General features: G+C 50.0%; 2 protein-coding genes and 2 long non-coding RNA genes across 7 annotated transcripts in view; 2 read left to right on the forward strand and 2 right to left on the reverse strand.

Annotated features, from left to right (window-relative positions):
* Positions 1-8,207, reverse strand: part of XPO7 (exportin 7) — a 91,875-nt gene extending 83,668 nt beyond the window's left edge. For both annotated transcript variants that reach the window (XM_072796397.1, XM_072796396.1), the window contains exon 1: positions 8,061-8,207. In XM_072796397.1, coding sequence (XP_072652498.1) covers positions 8,061-8,078 — 18 coding nt within the window. In that variant the 5' untranslated portion in view covers positions 8,079-8,207. The remainder of the gene's footprint in view (positions 1-8,060) is intronic.
* Positions 7,529-13,350, forward strand: LOC140616067 (uncharacterized). Its single transcript, XR_012016565.1, has 3 exons — positions 7,529-7,629; positions 12,024-12,142; positions 12,644-13,350. It is a non-coding gene; the product is annotated as an uncharacterized lncRNA (long non-coding RNA).
* Positions 8,910-16,078, reverse strand: LOC140616068 (uncharacterized). The gene is made up of 4 exons (XR_012016566.1): positions 15,083-16,078; positions 14,572-14,646; positions 11,638-11,704; positions 8,910-9,265 (listed from the first exon to the last, which is right to left on the reverse strand). It is a non-coding gene; the product is annotated as an uncharacterized lncRNA (long non-coding RNA).
* Positions 13,766-18,420, forward strand: DOK2 (docking protein 2). 3 transcript variants are annotated; one of them, XM_072796400.1, is made up of 5 exons: positions 13,766-14,229; positions 15,104-15,385; positions 15,617-15,704; positions 16,566-16,750; positions 17,267-18,420. In XM_072796400.1, exons 1-5 carry the CDS (start codon positions 14,206-14,208, stop codon positions 17,885-17,887), a joined length of 1,200 nt encoding a protein of 399 aa, XP_072652501.1. In that variant the 5' UTR covers positions 13,766-14,205; the 3' UTR covers positions 17,888-18,420. The 3 variants fall into 3 exon arrangements, with proteins under 3 accessions (XP_072652501.1, XP_072652499.1, XP_072652500.1); XM_072796398.1 differs by having other exon boundaries at positions 13,766-14,124; XM_072796399.1 differs by having other exon boundaries at positions 13,766-14,124; positions 16,569-16,750.
* Positions 18,421-24,087: the final 5,667 nt, after the last annotated feature.

Genomic DNA, 24,087 nt, shown 5'->3' on the forward strand with positions numbered 1-24,087 from the left:
TGTGTCTCTGCCTCTCTCCCTCTCCCTCTCTCTCTCTCTCTCTCTGTGACTATCATAAATAAATTAAAAAAAAAATTAAAAAAAAATTTGGATTGGGCAAAATTTTTCAGCCAAATACAGATATGTGAAACATGTATCTGGCTTCCCAGATTCTTTTCAGAGAAAACTGTATGTTATGGCTTCCTATAGTTAAATTAATTTCACACTTGACTTTAGATAATGTCCTTTTGGAAGAGTGAAATAAATCATCAAAATTCAGGAGTCAGTGGAGGTGAATGAGGTTAAGAACCCAAACCCTGAAATGACTTTTGCCTTTTGAAATGATACATACTTTCAAAACTGCAAAGAATTCTAAAGAGAATTGAAAAACATACTTTTAAAAACCCTGCTTTTCCTTTTCTGGCTTTAAACACAATCCTTTTAACTGTACAAGTGACTCAAGCTTTCGGGCAAATGACTAGCATACCTCAATTTGGAGACTACACACTTCAAGTGTCATAACCTACCACAGAGTACCAAGGAGATCAGTATTTGTGTCCAACATAAGTTCATACACTTAAACATTAAAAGGCCACTACGGCTATATGATCACAACTTCCTGAAGTAGCACAAGGATTTTTCATTAATCTGTTTTCAGAGGTATGTATAATAAAGCATTCTAATTGTTTTTCATCTGACTAATCTTTCTCTAAGAGAGGTTTAAATTCAGGGACTTTTTTTTTTTTTTTTTTAAAGTAGGGTCCACATTGGATCTCAGTGCGGGGCTTAAACTCACAGACCCGAGATCAAGAGTCAGATGCTTAAACAACTGAGTCACCCAGGCACCTATATCCAGGGACTTTTAAGTGAGAATAAATTTTTAGTCTACTAGCATCAATATCTAATAATGTCAATTTCTTGTCCCAAAATAAATGTCTTTCACTGCTTACTGTCCCGAGGAAAGCATATTTAGGAAAGATGAAGGGACGCCTGGGTGGCTCAGTGGTTGAGCATCTGCCCTCGGCTCAGGTCATGATCCTGGAGTCCTGGGATTGAGATCCACGTCAGGCTCTTTGCATGGAGCCTGCTTCTCCCTCTGCCTGTGTCTCTGCCTCTGTGTCTCTCATGAATAAATAAAATCTTTAAAAAACTAAATAAAAAATAAGAGAGATGAAATGGAGATACTAGTATGAGCATAAATATTTTAGGGAAATTCACCATACCATAAGTATGAATTAGGAACAGGGTGGTTTATTTGGGAGAAAATGATAAGGATAACAACTGGAAATTTCAGCCAGAATGTTGGAAGTATAAGAGACTTAACAGATTACCTAATCCAGGCTCAAAGACGCTAGAGGAGTTACCCAATTAAATGGCATAAAAGGACTTAGCAGGATGGCTGGCTAACAGATGCTCAAGAAATGTTGGCATCTCCCTTTTCCCTACCCCAACCAAGATCCCATACCAGTTAAGTTTGACAATAAGTACCATCACAATCATCACTTAAAGCTTCCAACAGTTCTCCAGTCTTCCAGAGACACTAGGTCCTTTCATCTGCCTATATCAAGGAAAATTCCATTACTATAATCTCTATAATACCTACCTTATAGAGTTGCTGTGAGCATTAAATGAGACCATGTAAAGTGGCAAGCAGCTGAAAGTCCAATAAATGCTAGCATAAAGTTTCCATTTCTGCCTTCTCTCAAAGACATCCTTTCCATTTATGGTAGTAAGAACATGAGTGTCTATGCCTTTGTGTGAGTGCGCATGAAGGTTTACGAAGGGGTGAAGGGCCAGGGATGCAAATATGACATACTTTAGGACCCAGTTTTTGACAATTCTCCTCCTTTCCCCATGATTTTGACCCTGCTTCCCCTAAGTCTCATTCCTTTGAGAATTCTCTGCTATAGTGAGTCACTATAAATGTGAGGCATGAGCTCAGATGCACTGGAATAGAGGGAAAAAGGAATGGAAGTAATAGCCCCATCATTCAGAGACATGTTGAGAAAACCATGGTCTCATTACAAATTCACAACTCAAAAACCTGTGCTTGTTATCTCCCCAATTAAAATTCAAGGCCCCTGAAAATAAGACATCACATCTTGTACTTCCTTCCATGTGTCTATATAGCATTAAGAACAGTACATCAGCAGATGCTTAATAGTCTCTATTAATCAGTCTCGAGAATTCAATATTTAAAAATTCAATCTGCATGTAACTCTCCAGGAACACATACTGTAACCCTGAACTACCCTATCACATAGGCCAAAAGAGAAATACTTACAAATTAGTTTCTCAAAAAAATGCAGTGAGCATTTTCATCTAAAAGAAATGTTACCGGGAGGCCTGGGTGGCTCAGCGGTTAAGCGCCTGCCTTTAGCTCAGGGTGTGATCCTGGAGTCCCGGGATCAAGTCCCACATCAGGCTCCCTGTATGGAGCCTGCTTCTCCCTCTGCCTGTGTCTCTGCCTCTCTCTCCCTCTCTGTGTCTCTCATGAATAAATAAATAAAATCTTAAAAAAAAAAAAAAAAGAAATGTTATCTTTACATATTAGTTCTAAGGTTCATGAATGGCCTGAAACTGGAGGCAGATTTTTGTGGAGGTATGCTTTTCCTCCCTGGAGAGCACACAGATTCCATCACATTCTAAAAATGCACACACACAAAAAAATGCAAAAAACTCCCAACTCCCCCCAAAAGCTGAAGAATTACTGTTCTATACTGTTTTCCCTGGCTTTGAAGGTCAAGTTCTTATAGATAGGCCTTACTCAGCTTGACTTCTAAAAGTATATTTAAAAATCAAATGACAGAAAAAAAAAAATCAAATGACAGGATAGCAGTTACCCTTAAGAGGAAGGATGTATGGGTAGTTACTGAGGGGGGCATCAGAGGGATTTTTGAGGCACTGATTATATTATGGATTTGGATGCTGGCTACAGAAGTGTTAGCTATGTGAAAACTCATCAAGCTGAACACACGATTTTTTTTTTTTTTTTTTTTTACCTCTCTGAAGGTGTATTTCACTAAGAGGTTAAAAACAAAACAAAACAGTAACCAAGACTGGTCATTTATACAAAGCACACATCATGACATAATGTAAAAAACAAGTACTTAAAAAAAATTCTGTACTAGGAAAGGCCCCTGTGAAACCACCAATGAGGCCCAGTGGCCCCTCAGTCCAGCAGCCTGCAAGGAACTAAGTGGGGCACGCTCACCATCCTCACTCGAGCCCTGATACTGACTGTAGCCCTGGTTGACAGCCTGACTGCAAATGAAAGACCCTGTACTAGAATGGTCTAGGTAAGCCACTTCTTGATTCCTGACTCTGAGAAAATCTGTGGGATAATACATATTTGGTGTTTAAAAAAAAAAAAAGATGATGCAATGTCTAAACACTACCTTCCTTATATATGTTGAAGTGAGCAATGCAGCCTCAGTAGTTGTACCTACTGAGACATTAGTTTAAATTGGCAATATTTCCTTCTTGAAAGGCTGTGGTATAATACTGCTTTCCAAATCTAACCAAGAAGCGTGCCTGAGTGGCTCAGTTAAGTGTCTGCCTTCAGCTCCAGCTCTAATCTCAGGGTCCTGGGATCTAGCCCCAAGTCTGGCTCCCTGTTCATTGGGGAGTCTGCTTCTCCCTTCCCTTCTGCGCCTCCCCATCACTCTTTCTCTCTCTCTCTCAAATAAATAAAATCTTTAAAAAAACAAAAACAAAAACCCAACCAAGAAAAAAGAAAATATAGCTGGTGGTTATGAATACCAATTTCTGCATCAAATGGAATTTAGTTTCTCTATAAGATGCAGAACAGGGATCTTCTCAATGCTTCTTTTTCCTACCTTCATCTAAATTAGAAATTCTACTACAATACAATGTTTTATGTTTTACTGCATAAGTGTTTGAATGATATCACATCCATACCTCAATTTTTCTGAAGGCTTTTCTCACAAGATGAAATATACTAAAGCCAGTTATCAAGTAAATATCTGTTCTTCTAAAATGTGGACATATCACTTATATAAATCCAGAGGAAGGAGATGGGGTGAATTAAGGGAATATAGCTTTTTCAGTATCATCCAACACAAATGTAGTATGTTATGAAATCAATATATTAGTTCCTGTATGTGTACTTTTGAAGCCTGCCCAAAGAGAGCAGCAGAATTTGACATTTCAGCAGTCTGGCTCCTGTGTCTTTCTCAGCTCTGAATTCTCTACAGAGCACAGAACAGCAAAGGGCCTCATATACATTAAGCATTATGATATCACCGAAAAAAAGCTGCAAAAGTTACCAAGTTTTTTTCCATTTAAAATTTTCAAAAGCTGTACAGAACTCCCTTCTCAAAATGGACTACCCACAGCTCCAATCATTTCCTTACATATTTTTAAAAGCTGAAACAACTATCAATTTTGCCATAATCAGGCTAAACTTTTGCACTCTTCAATTTTAACCTGCCAGTTGTAAAGATTCTTCTATGTGACTCCCTAAAGTTACATCAGTGGTCAGTATTTAATTACCACACCTTAAATTTAAATAAAATAAGGCTATATGAAAACAGTATCTTCTGTTATTAGTCATAATGCAGAGCCCAATAAATTATACTTAAAGGATTCTGTGTAACGCCCAGCATAACAACATAATAAATCTAACAAAGCCCCAGGACCGGGATGGGACGCCTGGGTGGCTCAGCAGTTGGGCGTCTGCCTTTGGCTCAGGGCGTGATCCCGGGAATCCCGGATCGAGTCCCACATCAGCCTCCCTGCATGGAGCCTGCTTCTCCCTCTGCCTGTGCCTGTGCCTCTCTGTGTGTCTCTCATGAATAAATAAATAAAATCTTAAGAAAAAACAAAACAAAACACCCAGGACCATCTTTCATTTATATTATAATTACTATACATTTAATATACTTAAAAATTAAGTAATGTATATATTATATATAATATGCGCTCTCCTTTTCCTTCAAGATCCTGAACACCAGCTAGCACTATTTAAGCTAATGCCTGATTCTTCTTAATATTTTTCATTACCACTGTACACTAAGAATTGTCTTCTCTTTGCAGTAACTAGCCAGTAACTGAAGATACTGAATCCTAACTTCATCTAACTTTAGATTAAAAAAATAATAATAAATAAATAAATAAATAATAAATAGAAGGGGAGCAACTGAAGATAAATACAAATGAATCTGATTTTTTTTTTTTAAGTTCATGCTGCTCTGTAATCACTGCCTGCCTGGTGGGTGTTAGATAAGGTCATCTAAGAACAAGAGACCCATCACTGTTGAGATGCTTACAGTCACTCTTCTAAAGAGGCTTGACTATGACAACAATAGAGCTGAAAGACAGATCAATTATAATTTTCCCATTACTAATGTCTTGTAACACTTAAGTCATCCATAAAACACGTATCAGAAAAGATGCTCAGGACTTCAGCCTGAGAATCATATGACACTCGCTTAGTGTCAGTTTAAAAAAAAAAAAAAAGCGCACAACAACAAAAAAAATCAATAACAAAACTGCTCACCCTGGTGGTTCAGAAAAGTACTAGACACAAAATGACTCAACTATTTAGTAGTACATATGAAACTTTCAAATAATCACTGTTTTGAATCTGTGACAGACTCCTTTTTAAACTTCATGTTCCAGTAATGTTATGAGAAAAGTACCACCCCTCAAAGTACTTCAGATGGGTCTTTCGTCCTTCTATTTACTCATCCCATATTGGGGAGAGAGCATCATCTTGGGAAGGTTTTTCTGCTACAATGAAATACCAGGGTAAAATCTGTGAGTTTCCAATACTAACCACTAATTTATTGACCTAACAAAGAAAAGCAACATGCCCCATTCTAGCTAAAGAGAAAAAAATTCCCTCACAAGCTAATTTTCTTGCAATAAAGACCAATTCAAACAACACACTACGCAGTTCTTAAAGGTGAAATAAAACACTGGCTGGCTTATTCCTTTGTCTTAAAAAGTTAATAAATTTTTAACTTTGGTAGATTATTATTCTTGGGTAGGTGGGAGGAAAATATCACCTTATTAAACATACGGTAGACCATGCTTTGAGCAAAAAATGCTATGAAGATTGCTTTGATGCAGCTTCACTTTCCTCTTGTGAGAGTTCCTTTTGGGCTCAAGATGTGGAAGAGAAAGCATTTGGAGTTACTCCTTACAGGAGACAGAACAGGTGTATATACATAAAAGTAAACTGACTTTCTTTGCTTTCCAAAGCATCATTCGGGAAGGCTAACCCTTTGAATCACGTTTCAGAATGCTCATGGACACTATTTTTTTCCCCCCAACAGATAACACCAGATCCAGAGTCAAAATGCCTTTGGTCCACTCAGCTTCATCTCACATAAATCATTTTGTGCTTTGATTTGCCTCTAAAAAGAGAAATAGGTCTTACCTACCTACTCTTCTAGGATGGGAGAATTTTTTTTTTTTTTTTAAATCATAAGATCCTTCGTGTTTCTTAGAAATGGCTGGTATAAAACTCAAGGTGCTACACTATACTATTATTACCTTGTATCGTTTTACTGCTATTTCTGAATCAGGCCATGATACTGGCTTTAAAACACAAATCTCGGGGCACTTGGGGTGGCTCAGTCGGTTGAGCATCTGTCTGCCTTTGGCTCCAGTGGTGTTCCTGGGGGTCCTGCTTCTCCCTCTGCCTATGTCTCTGCATGTCTCATGAATAAATAAACGAAATCTTAAAGAAAAACAAAAACTTAAAACACAAATTTTGTGGTCTTCTATCTTCGGTTACATTTTTTTTTTTTTTTTAATAATTCTGTCCTGATAACTTACCCCTCATACTCCAAAGATCTACTCCACTGATCCCTGGGCCTGAAAACTAGTGCCTCCTCTCCCAATTAAACAACTGATAGCCACTCTAGCTTCTTGTTCTTGAGAGAAATGGTACTGTACAGCGTGCAAAATAAGGTGACGCTTCTCATCCTCTCTGCACTTCCCACAACACAAAATCTGTGCAGTTACCTAGAAAAAAAATCTGAAGAATTCTGACAACACGTTTGTATCAATAACTGTCATTAAAAAAAAAACATATCTATCTATCTATCTATCTATCTATCTATCTATCTATCTATCTATCTATCTATCTATCTCAATCACGTCTAGAGCACAGAGAAGAAAACAACTTTCCGGAGTTTGCAAGAAAATAACCTGGCAGTCCTTGAGCTACGACCAGGTTTGGTGCGGGCTGTCCCTTCCTAGGGCCTGTGCCATGTCTTTGAAGAAAAGTGGCTTGGGCCCAAGGCACGGCTAGGGCAGGTCCTGAGCCCCAGGGAGCCCCTCGTGGAGACCCTCCACGGCAACGTGTGCACCCAACACCGAATCGCTCATTCCAGACACACCCCCCTCCACCCCGCGTTTCAGAGGAGGTGTGGGCACTCAACTCCTTCACTGTGGATAGGGGGACAGGAGGGAGGGCGGGCCCAGGCCCGAGCACCCATTTTGGAGGACTGGGGAGCTCGGCCCCGAGGGCTGTGCGATCGGGAGTGTGGGAGTGAAGGGCGCATCCGCGGAGGGGGTGGGGGGAGGCGGCCAGGTGGGGGCGGGGGTCGTCTCCCGTATTCGGGGCCGTGAAGAGGCCGGCGGCGGGAACTACTCGGGAGAGCGAGGTTCCCCAGGGTGAGCTTTCCCTCCTGGTATTCGCCGGGAGCTGGCGAGGGTCACGGGGCAGGCCCCTCGGGGCAGAGCCGGCGAGGGGGTCTCCCTCCCCCCCCCCCGTCTCGGGGGGTAGGAGGACTCGCGGAAGGCCTCCTTCCAGCGGGGGGACAGTGCCCGATAAGCCGTGTAAGCGGTGCGCGCCGGGGCACGGATTCCCGCAGCTCCGGCCCGCGCGAGAGGCGTGGGACCCGGTGGGAGGGGATGGAGGAGGCCCCCCGGCCCGGGAGGCGGGAAAGGCCCGGGGGCTCCGGGACGGGCGGCGGCTCCGGAGCCCCGAGCGGTGGCGGCGCGGGCCTGGCGAGCCCCGAGCCGGCTCGAGCCCTCTGGGCCGCGGGCGCCCCCCACTCCCCCACTCTCCGCGGCCGCCGCCTCCCCCCCGCGGCTCCTCTCACCTGCACATGATCCGCCATTTTGCTCCATTCATGCTCCTCTCCGGCCCCCCCTCCCCCCCAGCGCGCACCTCGGCCGGGGCCGCTGCCGCCGCCGCCGCCGTCGCCGCTGCGCCTGCGCGCTGGGGGCTCGTCGCGCTACGCTCGCGGCGTAGCGCTGCTCGGCTGCGCAGGCCCCGGCGGCCGCGGCCGCGGTTGGAGAATGCGCAGCGCCGCTGGGACGGCGTAAAGGCGCGGGCAACGTCAGCGGCCCGGAGACGCGGGGGGTGGGAAGAGGGAGCGGGCCGGGGGAGCGCGAGGGAGGGGAGCCGGGGGAACAAAGCTTTGTTTACATGGTTTTTAAAGGGGCCGCGCCGGCTGCGGCGGGCGCTGGAGCGGGACTTGGGGCTACCTGCCGCGGGCCGGCTTGGCGGCGGCTCCGGGAGAGGGGCCGGGACCTGTCCCCGCCCGGATCCAGCACCTGGGGGACGCCTCTCTTCCCGAGTGTCCTTCCGACCTGCCCCCGGATGCCCCCCTCCGCACCCCAACCGTGCAGATGCTGTCCCATCACACCCCGACGGTCTTCGCTGCGCCCTCCGCCCGTGTGCCCCCCCACCCCCACCCCACACTTCGGATGTCTGCATTATTATTTACTTTCCAATGAATTTCCAATTCGACGTCGACCGAATTTATGTTTGTCTTTCTAGTTTTCTGCTCCAGGGGATCAGGGCCATTGCCCTCGGATCCTGCGTTTTACCAGCAACCCGGATAGTGATCTCCCCTCTTTTCACCTCTGTCCTTTTTCTCCTCCAGAAACGTTCATGCTAATTGCCGCCAAATAGTGGTGACAATGGAAACACGCAGAAGGCACAGTTGCAATGTTCGCAAGTAGATTGTTATCTTAACCAGCCCTCTAGGCTGCCTCCTGAGAGGGGTCAGATGCTGGGAAGAGGTGGTGGCGGTGGCGGTAGGGTGAGATAAAGGGTGTTTAGGACCCCTGGGCTCAGTCTGACTGGGAGGGCCAACCTCCTGGGTCAGATCAGGTCAGTCTCTTTCCCGCTGAGGCCGATTCCAATCTTTTCCGCTAGGAATTATCAGTGTTAGATAATGCTGGTTTCTGTGTTCCATTGGATTTCACTCTTGCTTCCAGTCAAGGCCCCCAGATTAAATCTTCTCTGGATTCTGAGACTGTTGGTCGTTTGAAGTTTATACCGACTGTGGGCTACCACCTGCAATGGAAATGAAGGTGGTAGTGAATCACTTCCTGTTGTGGACAGAGAGGCCTGGTGCTCAGCATTCATTTCAACCTGGGTCCTCCTAGTGCAATCGTTCTGATTTGCAGAGGTAGGACGCCTAAAAACTACATTACCCAGACTTCCTTGCAGCTAGGGTTCCCAATGCAAGATCGCCTCTGCCAATTAGATTCACTGAGGGAAGATTTTTGGAGGCAGAAGTGAGGCAGAAGCTTTTGACTGTTGCTTCTGGCAAGCCTAACCCCTGGGGTGTTGTGTTGTGTTGTGCTGTGTTTTGTTTTCCTAGTGTCCAATCATAAGCTCCCTGATTGTATTGAGTGGGGATGGTGAGTCAGGGGCTTCCCGACCTTGGCATTGCAGCTGCAGTGGTATATTCTTGGAGTCACAATTGCAGTGGCAGTCTTCCAATTCCTTAGTTGCCTGATTGGGTGGGAGTAACAGCTGTCTGTGGTCTAGGCCCCCATTTACTCCCCAACCAATCCAGCTCCTCGCCCTTGGTACTCTATCCTCTCTTCATCAGTAAATGGTACCACTCTTTACCTAGTTGCTCAGCTAAAAACCCAGGCATTACCTTGATTCCTAGCATCTCAACAGTCCTTCACATCCAATCCACTTGCAAGTCCCATTTAATTTAAATTTAATACATACCCAAATCCGGCCGCTTCTCTTCATTTCTACTGCTAACACCCTGGTCCAAGCTACATCACATTTTTCTTGAGGTCTGGTAATAGATTCCTAAGTAGTTTCCCTGCTTCCTGCCTTGCCCTGTGATAATCTGTTTTCCATACAGCTGCAGAACATTATTTTAAAATCATAAATTAGATCATTACACCCTTGCATAAAAATCCTTAAGTGGCCTTCTGTTGCATTTAAAATACATTCCCAATCTTTGGTGTGGCCCGAGAAGCCATGTAATCTTACCTTATCTCTTGCTAACAATGCTCTGTTCGTTCTGGCTTTCTTGCAGCTCCTCACATTTACAGTGATTCTTTCTCAGGGTCTTTGCATTTGGTGTCGCTTCTGCCTGGCATGGTTTTCCAGATCGTTAAGTAGCTAGTTCCCTGCTGTCATTGACTTCTTAGTGCTGTTGTTATCTCCTCAGTGGCTTTTCTCACCATTCTATGAGAGTTGTCCTCTGACCCCATCCCTGTCATACTTATAGCATTGTTCACTGTCCAGAGCTATTTACTTGCATACTCGTTTCATTGTCAGGGTCTCCAATTAGAAAGGAACCACCTTCTGTCTTGTTTATGCCTTGTACCTCGTACGCCTGTACAGAGTAGGTGCTCAATAAATATTTTTTAAAAAAGATTTTACTTATTTATTCATGAGAGACAGAGAGAGAGAGAGAGGCAGAATGAGAAGCCGGCTCCTCGAAGGGAGCCGATGTGGGACTCGATCCCGGGCTCAACTGCTGAGCCACCCAGGCATCCCTTGATAAATAATTTCTGAGTTAATTAACTTATTTATGTCTCTGTCTCATTCTATGGTGTGTGTGGGTTCATATGAGAACATAAAACATTTGAAGTGTTGTGTCAATGTGAAGTAACATAATTATTATATTGTATTATAAGCCTTTCTTCTCAGAGAGTTTCCAGCATGGGGTCTCCCCTTCCTAGTACTGGGAGAAGTGAAAATTCTTATTGGAGAAAGGGTGAGACTAAGAAGAAAACTTAGACTGGTGTTGTGCTCCCTCCTCTACAGTCGGAACCACTGGGTTGAGGGGAAGCAGAGGAGGATCTTTTATGACCCCAGGTCATGTATCTCTTTCCTAAGTTCTCCATCCTCCCCAGGCCCACGCGAGCTACATGCCCATTGTATATCTTCTTTCCTGTTGTGTGCCCAGCCCTAGCACTGGGGTAACTGTCCCACCTGTCCGTCACTTAGGGCGGTCACCTAATGTCTAAGCCTGCCCAAGGAATCAGACACAGTCTCTGCTCCTTTCTTTTTTGCCCCCAAAGACAAGCTCATAAATCCTTTTGTGTTAAGGATTTAGTTGCTAATCAGTGGTGAGAATAATAACAAAAAGTTGCAGAACTCTTAGAGCTGTGTTCTCTGACCTGCATGGTTCCTAACTCCTGTTGAGAGAAACCAGTGTAAATGAAAGGATCCCCTGGCTTATATTGAAGCACAGATGAGGCGTGGTGTGTCCTTTCCTTTCCAATAAAAGCAAAGAGAAACCAAAGAGCACTCCAGAACCCACTTGTGCCTCAGTATAAATCACTGGGACTCTTTCCTTTAGAATGCTTTCTCTTCCCATCATTGGTGCTTGGGTAACCTAAAGCGCCTCTAATTTTCTGCCCTTCTGCTCTGTCTTGGAGCTATGTCTCCTGGGTCTCTCTACTCACAGGGTTCGCCTGTGGCCAGACAGAAGGTACTGGAGTTAGAACTTCCACTGCAGGGATCCCACAAGTCCTGCCAAGGAAAGTGGGAGGCTTTTAATGTGTGTCACTTATAATACATTCATGCTGTTCCATCTGCAGACAACAGCCAAAGAGTTTTCCTTTCCAGAGGCAAGGGGTGGCATGTGGTTGGTTGTGGGGCCCAGGCATTCAGGTGTAAATAGCTATAAAGTAATCTAGTAAGCTTGGGTGCCCCCCTGTGGTTCTGAGTGGAATGTGTCCGATTTGCCTTAGGGAAAGGCGATCAGAGTCGTAGGGGCTTCTGTTTTCCTCCTTTCAGCATCTCTGGTCTCACTCCAGATCTGCCGTAACAGAATCTGCACTTTTTACAGGATCTACACATTAGTGTTGGAAAGGCACTGCTCTGGCAACCTCCAGGATGACTCTAAAAGCTCTCTTCTTCTCACTCCATAAGAAGATGCTGATGGCTAAAAGACCAAATGGCTCCCAGGTAACATTGCCTCTCCTTAGAGACTAGAGAGACAGAGTAGACCTTGCCCCATGTCCATACTCCTGACCACTTCCTAAAGAGCTTTTCTCACACCAGCATCCTTGGTTTTCCCTTGATCTCTGGATCAACCTGTTCAAATGCAGGCAGCAGGGCTGAGTGCTGTGAGCTCTACATGACTCAGCCCTCTCCTCCCAGAGCTCATAACATTCATCTTTTAAAGCTGTTTTGGTAAAGCACACGGCATATACAGCAGATGGCCTGAGCAGTGCACTGCTCTGCTCTCCTTCCCAAGGCAAACAAACCCCCGTGGTAGAGGAAATGGCCCGATTATATAAGCACCCATTATGGGGTTACCCCAAGAGTGCTTGTCTAATTCTCTGGTTCCCCAACATTTCTACACCATGCCTCCATCAGATTGTTCTCTAAACCATCTGTCTCTAAGTTCACTATTCTCTGGGGACCTTCAATTTTCCCCAAAGCAATGTATCTTCTTGCATCTAGGAGTCTGGATTGCATTTAGGGGCCAGCATTAAAAAGACCATTGAATTAAAAATCAGGAACCCTGGTTCTTCCTCCTGTCCCTACCAGCCCTGTGACCTCAGAACAGTCACAAATAGGTGGGTTCATACTTGCATTCCCTTCTTCCAGGGATAGGTAGTATGGCTGGTAAGGTTGTGAGCCTGGAAGCTCTAGTAACTAAGGAATACTTTTGTTTTGGCAACTATGAAGTCTTTAAATTTTTTTTTTTTTTTTTAGTATAAAAGAGTGCTATTGCAACCTAAAAAGATAATGTCCAGGTGAAACTCTAGTGCCTTTATAATGCTCACAAAGACTGGAAGAACCTTCTGGTTCACCTTCTGGTGAACTTCAACTCTCTGGATGTGCTCCAAGAAATAGCATGTTTCAGTGTGGGGATGTTTCTAGAATCCCAAAGAATTGATTGTTGTGTGTGTGCAGTTGTCTGGAGCAGGGAGTGCTCCCTTCAGAGTGAAACAGGGTTGCAGCTGTGTGTGAAAGTGATGAGCTTCTGTCTGATGTGTCATTTATGCTGTGTGTGTGTGTGTGTGTGTTTGTGTGTGGCTTAGCTCTTACTGAGCTGAGAGACCTAGGTTCTGGTTTGAGTGGCCTTCAACATGTCCCTCTGGTCTTCTGGAGCCTCAGTCTACCATTTTTATTTATTTATTTATTTTTAAAGACTTGTTTATTTATTTTAGAGAGAGAGGATGCCAGAAGGAAGATAGGCAATGGAAGAGGGAGAGAGTCCCAAGCAGACTCCCGCTGAGTGTGCGGCCAGATGACTGATCACAGGGCTCCATCTCAAGACCTTGAGATCATGACTTGAGCTGAAATCAAGAGTGGGACCCTTCACTGATGGAGCCACCCAGGTGCCCCCAGTCCGTTCATTTTTACATTTGGGACTTAGGCCGGTTGATTTTTAAGTTCCCTTCCTGTGTCATGCTGAGCATGCAGCTGGAGTGTGAGGATATTTTGCTATTGGTTTTACTGTTAAATTTCGTCCTGGGTCTCCTTGTTGCTATAGGTCAGCCCTTCCTCGTTCATTCCTCGTTCCTCGGTCAGCCCTTCCTTGGCCAGCTTCTGCACCTGCGCTGTTGTTAGGTAAAAAACTGAAAATTGGCTTTTCGGAAATTATCTTACTCAATGAAAATGCAGGAAGCTTGTGCATGAAATTCATTCGTCAAACACACACACACACACACACACACACACACAAACCACACAGAGCAAGAAACCACAGGGCCTATCGGTTTGTCGTCATCGAGCAGACAAGAGCAGAACAGTGCGAAAAGTCTAGGCTGAGAGGAAATGCACTTGAGAGAAGGGGGAACACGGCAGGGAGGAGAGAAAGAGGGCGGGAGTAGGAGAGAGCTGTAGGGCTGGGGTGCCGGCATGGTGGGAGGATGGAAGAAGTGGCAGTGAAACAGGGCTTCCTGTACCTTCTACAGCAGCAGACTTTTGGAAAGGTAAGGGCGAGGCTGTGCTGGAACTGGGCGGAAGGCCTGGGGGGCTGCTAGAAATTCCTGGGGAGGAGGAGGAGCCCCTGAATGTTTCAAAACCCTCATGGGAAGGTGAGCACTGTGCCCCCCACCACGTTCCACCCAGGGCCCAATCTTCGGAGGGGTCTTTCCTTAGCAGCCGCTCGCTTCCCCAACCAGGCCCCAAAGTGTGTGCTTTGCAGACGGCTGTTGGGCCAGTGGGAAGGGTGTAAAGGAGGTTCTGTGACTTCATTTCTTGCCTCTTTGGCTCTCTGGTAACTTCTCAAGGGGGTGCTTGGGAAGGGAAGGGAAAGAGCAGCGGGGGAGATAATTTGGGATTGCAGTAGAGGTTCCCGTGTCCCTTTCTTGCTCCAGTGGGGTGAGTTTGGCCGGTGGTAAGCTGGAGCTAGGGTCTCTGTGGCCAGCTTCCTTTACCTTCCTTGATTGAGGAAGTCCTCTTTCCCTCAGCTGAGCCACGCCAGGGCTTCTCTGTCTCTCTCATGACCCAACCTGCCAAGGGATGAAGTAGGAAGGTTCAAGAGGGTGGGCTGAAGTTCCTGGCCTGGGGCTTCCTGTAGGACCTCGCGCAGAGCGAGGGTGGCCCTGGTACCACCCTCTCAATCCTCCTCTGGGCTTCAGGGACTCACAGGCTTTTTGCCCCTCGACGTGGACCTGGGCTGGGCCTGCCTTGCATTCTGCCTCTGGGGGGCTCACTATTGTGCCCTCCTGCCTTCTGCACTCTACCTGCTGTCCCTGCCTCTTCCTTGGTTGTGGGTGCTTTCTAGTCGCTAAGGTCCCTGTTATTCTCTCTGACTGCCTTGGCTCTCCTGTGACCTTTGCCACTCTCCTCGTCCGAGTGCCACCCCGCGGCCTCCCCCGTGGTTCCTCCTCTTCCCCCTTCGGTCACCGCCTGTCCATTTCTGGGTGGCTCCCTCTGGGCACCCACCTGCCACGCATCTGGATTCAGAAATGGCGCCGTTTCGGGGCTACGCTGTATGGAGAGTCAGACTGCGCCTTGGCCCGGCTGGAGCTCCAGGAGGCCTCGGAGAAGCCGCGGCGGGGAGAGGCCGCCAGGAAGGTGATCCGCCTCAGTGACTGCCTACGCGTGACCGAGGCCGGCGGGGAGGCCAGCAGCCCCCGGGACACCAGCGCCTTCTTCCTGGAGACCAAGGAGCGTCCGTACCTGCTGGCGGCCCCTGCTGCGGAGCGCAGCGACTGGGTCCAGGCCATCTGCCTCTTGGCCTTCTCCGTGAGCGCCCCCCGGGGGGGCGGGGAGGAGGGGGCATGGCATTGGGGGGCAGTCTGTGCTTGCAGACGGGTGTGATAAGAGCCGAGGTCAGGGTGCTGGGGCAGTTGCTGGGGGCGGGGGGAGCCCCAGTGCAGAATGCAGAGACAGCAGGCTGAGTGCGCGGGAGGGAGGCCTGGGCTGGCCGTGGGCTTGGCATCGGAGGCGGTCTTGAGACCCTGGCCTCTTCCTCAGGGCCAGAGGAAGGAGCTGCCGGGGCCAGCGGGGAAGGGCAGCCGGCCCCGCATGGAGGAAAATGAACTGTACAGCAGCACGACCGCAGGTGAGGGGCTGCCTCCTCTCGGGGGGCCGTGCCGGGAGGGGCTGTGGGCCTCAGCCGCGGCTGACTCTTCCTGCCCTGTGGTTGCCCCCAGCCCTGGCCAGCCCCCTTATCAGCCTCTCTGCATCGCTTCCGGGAGGCCGAGCTGGGGGAGCCTGGCCTGCCCCGAGTGTCGAGTGTCAGGCCTTCAGCCGTGGTTCAGGCCCTGTCCCCTGGGCCCCGCTGCGGGGAGAGGGCGAGGCTGGGGGTGGGGGGTCGGGGTCAGCAGAGGAGCGCCTAGTGAACCCTCTGGCCTTCTCTGTCTGAGAATGGTTTTATTTCTGGGGGTTTAAGGTGTCCTGTGGCAAGGGAGCTTTCTGCTGATGAGACAGTCCCGGTTTGTGATGTCTCGCCCGCCGGGCTGGGTGTGTGTGGGGGAGCAGGTGGACAGGGGTGACATTCCAGCTCCGCCTCACAGAGGGCACTGGAGGGCATCGGCGGCGGGTGGGTAGGCTGAGAGCAGGGGTGCTGGGACGGCCACACCTGCAGCTGTGACAGGACTTGGGAGGTGGCTGGGTGGGTGGGGACAGGAGATTAGATGGAGGGGACGAAGCTGTGGCTCTGGCAAGGGGCAGGAAGGATGTGGGCACGATGTCGGGGTGCATGTGGCTAGGGCATGATGCCGCTAGGGTAGGGGGTGGAGGGATCTGGCGTTTGGGGAGTGTGACCTGTCCTAGGGCAGCTCAGCCCCAGGCTGTGGGGTCACGGGCACATGGCTAACGCTTTTCCTGGAGGCCTCTGGCACCCTCATCTAGAGCAGGGCAGAGTCGAGGCAGGCCAGCTGTTTCCCATTTACCACCTTCTCCCCCTCCCCACCCTTAACAGTAGCCCCCCGCAAGGAGTTTGCCGTGACCATGAGACCCACAGAAGCCAGTGAGAGGTGCCGGCTCCGGGGATCCTATACCCTCCGGGCTGGAGAGAATGCCCTGGAGCTGTGGAGTGGTCCTGAGCGGGGCACCCAGCTCTACGAGTGGCCCTACAGGTTCCTGAGGCGCTTTGGGCGGGACAAGGTGAGCAGGGGCCGCCGCAGGGCAGGCTGAAGGAGAGAAGAGCTGTGAGGAAGAGCTGGTCAGGGAGAGGGCGAAGGGGCCCTCAAAAGAGGAGAGAATGGGATGAGGAAGGAAAGACAGGGATAAAAGCCAGCAGAAGGCTAAGCGCCAGGGGAAGGAGAGAGAAGGTGTGGGGTGGAGGTGTGGGGGGGGAGGGGTCAGGAATAGGGGGGGCATCAGGGATACTGAGGGGGTGGGAGGGGGTAGAGGGACAGGAGAACAGCAAGAGGTGGACAGGCCAGAGGCGTAAATGGTGGCTGGTATTACTGAGGTTGACTAGGTACCAAGCTCTGTGCTTGGATGGATGGAGGGAGAAGGAAGGGTGAGGGCTTTGCTTGTTGAGGAAAGAGCCCAGGAGGAGAAGCAGTTCCTGTGGAGGGAAGTCGGAAGTGACAGGTTTGCGGTTGGGGGCTGGGTCCAGCAGAAGTGACCCCACCCTGTGGCCTGGCTAATTATCTCCCTCTCCCAACCACCCAGGTCACCTTTTCCTTCGAGGCGGGCCGGCGCTGCGTCTCTGGAGAGGGCAACTTTGAGTTCGAAACCCGGCAAGGCAACGAGATCTTCTTGGCCCTGGAAGAAGCCATTTCTGCCCAGAAGAACAGTGCCCCTCCCGGGCCCCAAAGCCAGCCGGCCACAGCCCCTCCGGTGCTGCCCCGGCCAGAAAGCCCCTACTCCCGGCCCCACGACTCACTGCCACCTCTGTCACCCTCCACTCCAGTGTCCACCGCCCAGCCACGGGGCCCAGAGGGAGAATATGCAGTGCCCTTTGATGCCGTGGCCCGCAACCTGGGGAAGAGCTTGCGGGGCATCCTGGCGGTCCCTCCCCAGCCCCCGGCGGACCCTCTGTATGACAGCATCGAGGAGCACCCACCCCCACGACCTGACCACATATACGATGAGCCTGAGGGATTGGCTGCCCTGTCCCTGTATGACAGCCCACAGGAGCCCCAGGGTGAGGCCTGGAGGAGACAGGCCGCAGCTGACAGGGACCCCAGCGGCAGCCAGCACGTCTACTCAGCAGGGCAGGACTTCTCTGCCTCTGGCTGGCCGCAGGGAACTGAATATGACAATGTCATACTTAAGAAAGGCCCAAAGTGATGCCTAAAGTGGAGGAGGTATGGATCTTATCAGATGTGGGTGCTGAAGCCTGTGGGGGCTGAAGCCTGCCTGTCCCCACTGGGGTGGGGTCAGAGGCCTATGAGAAGGAGCAAGGAGCGTGATGGAGGCACCAGGCCTCCCTTCTAGTTTCTGCTGGTTACTCCTCCTGGCTGCTGCATTCCAGGAACTTCCCTCTGTTCCTTCCGGAACCCTGGGCTTGGCCTGCCGTAGTCTGGTCTGAGGACTTGTCCCTCCCAGGGCTGCCGTATGAGTCATCATCCTAACACAGGAAGAGTGCCTAAAAGAGACACACCCTCCTCCTACCCCTTTCTACTTCCTCTTCTTTCCCCAGCCTAAAGGAACCTTGGCATTTAGGGCAGAGGACAGAAGAATGTCAGCAGATTGCCCTGGTTCCTTGGCTTATGCACGCCTCCTGCCTCCTGGGGACAACCCTGGCTCCAGGCACCCAGGAGGATGACTGTAACTTTCTGGAGGTTTTGGATTTCTCTGTGGCATTAAACATTTCTGGAATATTTATGTGTGGCATCAGTGCTGTGGGGTGGGGATGGGGATGAATGCTTCAACTGGCCACCATGGATACCTCCTGTCCCAGCAGCAAGATCTTCTCTGGGCCTAGGCTGGGTCCCAAGCATTTGTCCACAGAGTGGGAGGTCTCTGAAAGTCAGGGCACCTTGGGAAAGACATTTAAGCTTTTCTAACCTTTTGCTAGCTTGGGGTCAATCCCAGGAAAATAGTGGGGAAGCAGGGTGTGTGTGTGAAGAACTGTACTGGAAGACGGGAAAGAGTTGGCACTTCCTGAGCCTCTTATGGACTAGAAGTGGGTCTAGACCTGTGTGGCCTTGGATCGATCCATTGCCTTCCTAAGACTTGCCTTCTTTGTCCACTGTGTAGGCTCTAAGATCCCTTCCTGCTTTGTAATTCCCCATCTGTCCTCAGTACCCCATGTCCCTCTGCCCTGTACCCTCCCCTCTCATTAAAACCTGCATTCAGTTGGTGTCAATATCATGCCACGTGATGTCTACACACTTCTGCTATCAGCCAATTCAGCCGGTGTCCTGGAGCACTGCCAGGCTCTTGACTACCCTGGCTTCAAGATGCTGACAGCTCAGAGGGGGCTGAGACAAGGGCACAGGTGCCTGTTCCACGAGGTGGGTGCAGGTACCACAAGAGGTAAATCAGAGTCTTGGGGGTCAGAGGAGACAACTGCTTGCCAGGGGACATATGAAGAAAGACCTTCATCTGGAAGGTGGATCTCTAAGGGTGGGAAGGAATTTGATGAAGATTGAAGGAACATGTGAAGAGAGCATCGTGGGCAGAAAAATGAGTGTGAGTGGAGGTATGTATGTGCTCTGGAAAGAGTTCCACGTTCAGAGTGGGGCAAACACGCAGCCATCTAGTTGGGAAGGCAGGCTCCAACCATATTGTGGAAGGAGGGATTCGAAGGGAAAGAGATGAGGCTTTTGAGCAGAGAGACTCTTAGAAGAGCTGTGTGTTGTGGGCAATAATCCCACCAGCCCTGGGGAAAAATGGGACTGGGGGTGGGATGGTTTGAGGCTGGGATGGAAGGAGAAATCCAGAAAAGACTGGATTAAAAAGATGTCAAGGTGGGGCCTGCATATCTTGGAGTTATATTGGGTATGGAACACAGAGAAATAGGGTTTCTGGAAAGATTCAGGTTTTGGGAAGAAGGTGAGCTTGGTTTCTGGTGTGTAGAGGTTAAGATGGGTTTCTTGTATCCAGATAGAAGAGTCCTAAAAACAGCTGGAAAGGGGCTCCAGAGCTCAGGAGGGAAATAAGATAGAGCCTCTCAGGTGTGTTGTGATCAAAGTTTGATCTCAAACCCGGCCTTTGCCCCCTTGCTAAGAGAAGTTGAGGCAATGGGTGAGCAGGCTAGAGGTGGAGCAGCAGGTGGGCTTCCAGCAGCCCTGCGTCTTTTGTCTGCCAACGGGCTGTTCCTGTTGCCACCCTCCAATCCCAGAATACACTGGAGGCAGGGAGGCCGAGGCCTCTAAGGGCTTCCGTCATTCCCTTCCGCAGGCCAGGGGCAGGAGTTGCGGGGCTCCTAAGCAAGGATGCCACATTTCTAATTTCCTCTAGTGGCACTTGAGGTGGATGTGCCAGTTCATCCCAGCAGAGGGCAGTGTTAGCCCATGGAAAAGGCCACTGGGGGCTTAGCTGCTGCCAGGTGTGTGGGGGCTCGGTGGTGAAGGAAGGAACTTTCTTGTTTGCTAAAGGAACGGAGGATCACCTGAGGAATGGGCACATCAGACCTTGCCCCTTCAGATGCTCAAGCCCCACTTGGAGGCCTGCGGACCCCGCTTCCTAGCGGTGTGGGACCCTAAGCTGAAAACTGCCCCCATCCTCCCTGCTTTCTCTCCGTGGAGATCCAGGGACTTCGGACTTCTGTTCTGATGCTGGCTTTGCTCTAAAGGGAAGTGGTAGATAGGGGCCTTAGGGAAAGGTGGTGTAAGGGCTGGAGGGCAGGGGAAGTGGAGCATTTGGGGAAGTTGGGAGGGGTAATGAAAGTCCTTGAGGCAGCTGGTAAAGCACAATGACCATGCCATCAGTGTCCCTCTCAGAAGACACGACCAGGTGGGTGGGTCATCCTACAGACAGCTATGTCAGTGCCAGTGCAGCCAGCCTCAACTGCCCTGTGGCCTAGGACAGGACATGGGCATCATGCCGTGGTCCCTGCCACCTAGGGGCCCCACCCGGAGTGAGGGTGGGAGGGCCTGGGGCAATGCCACAGACCCATCCCCTGCCCTCTGGAGCCTGCACACAGAGTGGCTATGCAGGAGATGTTGACTGAGTGGATTAATGATGGGGTGAGCCTTAGGGATCCATCTCAAACAGAAACACAGAGGTAAAGCCTTCCTTGAAGTGTTTCCGTGCCAGCCTGGCTGTCAGAGGCAAATTCATAGGTCAGGAAGCAGACTGGTCTCCAGGGGACAGGGCAATGTAAGACCAAGTGACAGTTCTGCAGGAAAGGTTCCCTTGGCTCAAGGGTCTGCTACCTGGCAGCTGTGGATACCATGAGATGCTCTGCTGTGACCAGGACACTTAGAAACTGCTTTTACTGGCTCATCGTTATGCAGAGGTGACATCGGGGCAGGGAAGAATGGCATCACGAGTGGTGCCCAGAGTAGAGATGTGTACATAGAGTCACGTAACTGCGCAGGTGCACACACAAGCACACCAGGTCATTCTTCCTGTTTCTGTTCTTCTCTCTCTTGCCCTCCTTTGTATTTTCTACTTTCGAGAACATGAATGGGGTGTGTGTGTGTGTGCACGCGTGTATGTGTGTGCATGTGTGTATTGGCCTGTGGTCTACCCTATGAGTCTACTCTCAGGCTCATGGTGGGGGATCCAGGGCCCCCTGGTGGGTTCCCACCTTGATGCTTCACAATATACCAAGGTCCAGATTGTCTGGGCCTCTCTGCTCACTTAGACTCCTCCCTAATGGCTGCACTCAAGCTGTTGCTGCCACCACCTTTCAGCCGTGATGCTAACCAGCCTCCTGCCTCCTGCCTCCTAGGCACTGATTCAATTAGCCAAGGTGCCCACCTCCTGCAATGGCCATTTATAATATCAGCTGGGGCAGCTGGAGACCTCAGGGAGGGCAGGACCGGGAATCAAGGGGGGAGATCAGTGAGTGACAGGGTGGTACAGGAATGGAATGGGGGAGGTTTCTGGGCAGGGGCATCTGATCTGATTAGGCATCAAGCTGGTTTTCCCTGGTAGACAGCTGCACATCCCTGCCCTGCTCAGATTCCCGGCTCCCAGGCCTGTCCGATGCTGGTGAGCAAGAAGCAGGGCCCATCTGTAACCGCCCCCCACTGCTGCCCAGGCTTGCTTCTTTCTTCCCTGCCTCTCTCTTGAAGCCACAGCCCTGATCTTGACACCAGCTCCTGGATCCCTGGGCCAGACAGAAGTAGCTGGTGAGTTCAGGAGTGGTTGTGGGTGGGGGTGTGCCAGGTTCTCAGGGATCTGATGGGGAACCGGTGTCCCAGAGCTGGGGTTAACTGATTCCAGGACCTGCTTCCCAGGGACAGGGTCAGCCTTCTGCTTCCAGAGAGCACTGGGAGGAGTGGTGTGAGCCTGTGCCCGATGAGAGGACAGTAATTGGGATGATAACAATGCTCTTGAGTTTGTACAGCATTTTCTTATTTATAAATGGCTTTGGGGGCAATTTGGGGTAGTTGGTGAGGCACCCAGGCTGCAGCCTGATGATCTGCATTCGAATTCTGGCTCTGCTACTTGGGACATCTGCTCTGAGCATCTGTGTGCACGTCTGTAAAATGGAGATACTAATAATATGTTTCTCAGAGGTTTGTTGTGAAGACTGAAGTAAGGGTGTAAACGCAGAGCTCCTAGAGCAGCCCCTGGCACACACAGACCTCCCTCCAGTCTTATCCACACAGCACAGTGAAGCAGACAGGATGAGATGTCCCCATTTCATAAGGAAGGGAATAGAAGCATAGAGAAGCCCCTCCTCTCTTTGGGGGCTGAACTTGGGCTTTGCGGAAGGACCTGGCTGGGAAGGGCAGGTAGGATTTTGATTGGAAGGAAGAAGAGTCACAGAGAGGGGAGGGGAGCAACATCAAAGGCCTTTGAGGGCTGGGTATGTGGCTTCTCCTGAGGGGGCTCTCACTTGGGCAGAGCAGCACTGCCAGGCCCTTTTATGCCCAGAAATGGGAGAGCTTGGAAATAGGCTGCTTCATAGGCTAGAAGGCCTCTGGCTTGATATACCAGAGAGCAGAAGCCACAGGGGATTTCTCCCCCTTTAATCCTAGCCTCTGCACCCGGTCAGGGCCTGGCTGCTGGGACCCCAGGACAGGGGCAGGCTTCTGGCTGGATAGGGGGCACCTGGTGGTCAGGCTGTCATGGCCTACTAACTGGTACCATCAAAACACAATTGTGGAGCCACTGCCTGGCAGCCAGCAGAGGGGCTGTGGGAGGGAGAGGCTGAGGAGAAGGCAGTAGAAGGGACACAGACACCTCTGAAGGAGTTCACCATCTCTCTGAGGGACATTTGCAGATGTCCTCAGGGTGGTTCATTCTTTACCTAATTTGATGTCGAACCGCGGCACCTACCAGAGGCCTGGTACAGGGGAGGCACAGATAACTACTTCCTGATGGAAAGAATAAATGAAATCCACTTTGCTTGGGGGGGAACCCACGGGGTTCCCTATGTGTCATGGTTCATGGAATCATGGAACCCTGGGATTCCCATCCAGAAACCTAACCCCCAATGGACTCCAGGAATCCCAGCACTGGTCTTCCGGCCAGCCCTCCCCCTCCCAGCAGGCCTCTTTTCAAATGCAGAGTGAAGATGGGAGAGAGGCTTGGTCTGGACTGCAGACAGCAGGGAGGCAGGGGAGGGGGGCTGAGGGTGAGAAATGCCCTGACTCTGGTCTAGAAGAAGGGGTTGGTGGGGGCCGGCCCTCTGGTGCAGCCAAGAAACCCATCAGACAGGCGTCCAAACGCAGGAGGCCAAGACGGGGCCAGCTTCTCCGCAGGCCCACCTCTGCCTAGAATGGCAGGCTGCCCCTGGTGGTGCCCACCTGTCTTCCTGTGCCCAACTCAGCATCTCAGCCCTGCTCCTCCACAGTTGGGCCCACTGGATGCCCTGGGAGTCGGGAACCCCCTCTCCTTTGACCTTTCGAGGAATAGAACGTCTGAGCCAGAAGGCACCTTGGCAACCTGCTTGCCTGAGTCCTTATCTTCCACTTGAGGGAAACTGAGGCCAAGTAAATTTTTAATCCTTCTCACATGTATTTATATTTTATTAGAAATTGTTTACAGTTGTGCTTAATGCAAAGGAACCAATCGCTGATGCTGAGTCTTGTGACACCCACAGGGAGTTCATTTTTAGTCTTTTAGGTGCATAGGGGAGGGACAAAGGGGGGAAAAGACTCCCCTACTCTCCTATCTCTGAGCAAAGCTGTCTTAGCTTCCCCAATGTCACTCCTGCAAGTCCCTGAGCAAATGCCCAGGGGTATGAGCCAGAGGCCTGGGTTAATTAAGGGCAGCTTAGATTGAGGCTGTTCATTTTCTGCTGGTTACTTCACTGATCCTATTCTCTATGTTCCTCCAATAACTAACCCCCCACTCCCTGCCCCCAGCAGCTAAAGGGTCGGTGCAGAGGAGATGGAGGGTACACAGGCAGGTGATTGGGC

The sequence above is a fragment of the Canis lupus genome, chromosome 24, assembly GCF_048164855.1.
Source record: "Canis lupus baileyi chromosome 24, mCanLup2.hap1, whole genome shotgun sequence".
Classification (NCBI taxonomy): domain Eukaryota; kingdom Metazoa; phylum Chordata; class Mammalia; order Carnivora; family Canidae; genus Canis; species Canis lupus.

What these genes read in the sequence shown, in the direction of transcription:
- DOK2 (XM_072796398.1), top strand. Translation starts at nt 14,062, where the DNA reads ATGGAAGAAGTGGCAGTGAAACAGGGCTTCCTGTACCTTCTACAGCAG. An exon ending in AGCAGCAGACTTTTGGAAAG is followed by an intron (nt 14,125 to 15,103) that starts GTAAGGGCGAGG and finishes ATCTGGATTCAG; the next exon opens with AAATGGCGCCGTTTCGGGGC. An exon ending in TCTGCCTCTTGGCCTTCTCC is followed by an intron (nt 15,386 to 15,616) that starts GTGAGCGCCCCC and finishes CCTCTTCCTCAG; the next exon opens with GGCCAGAGGAAGGAGCTGCC.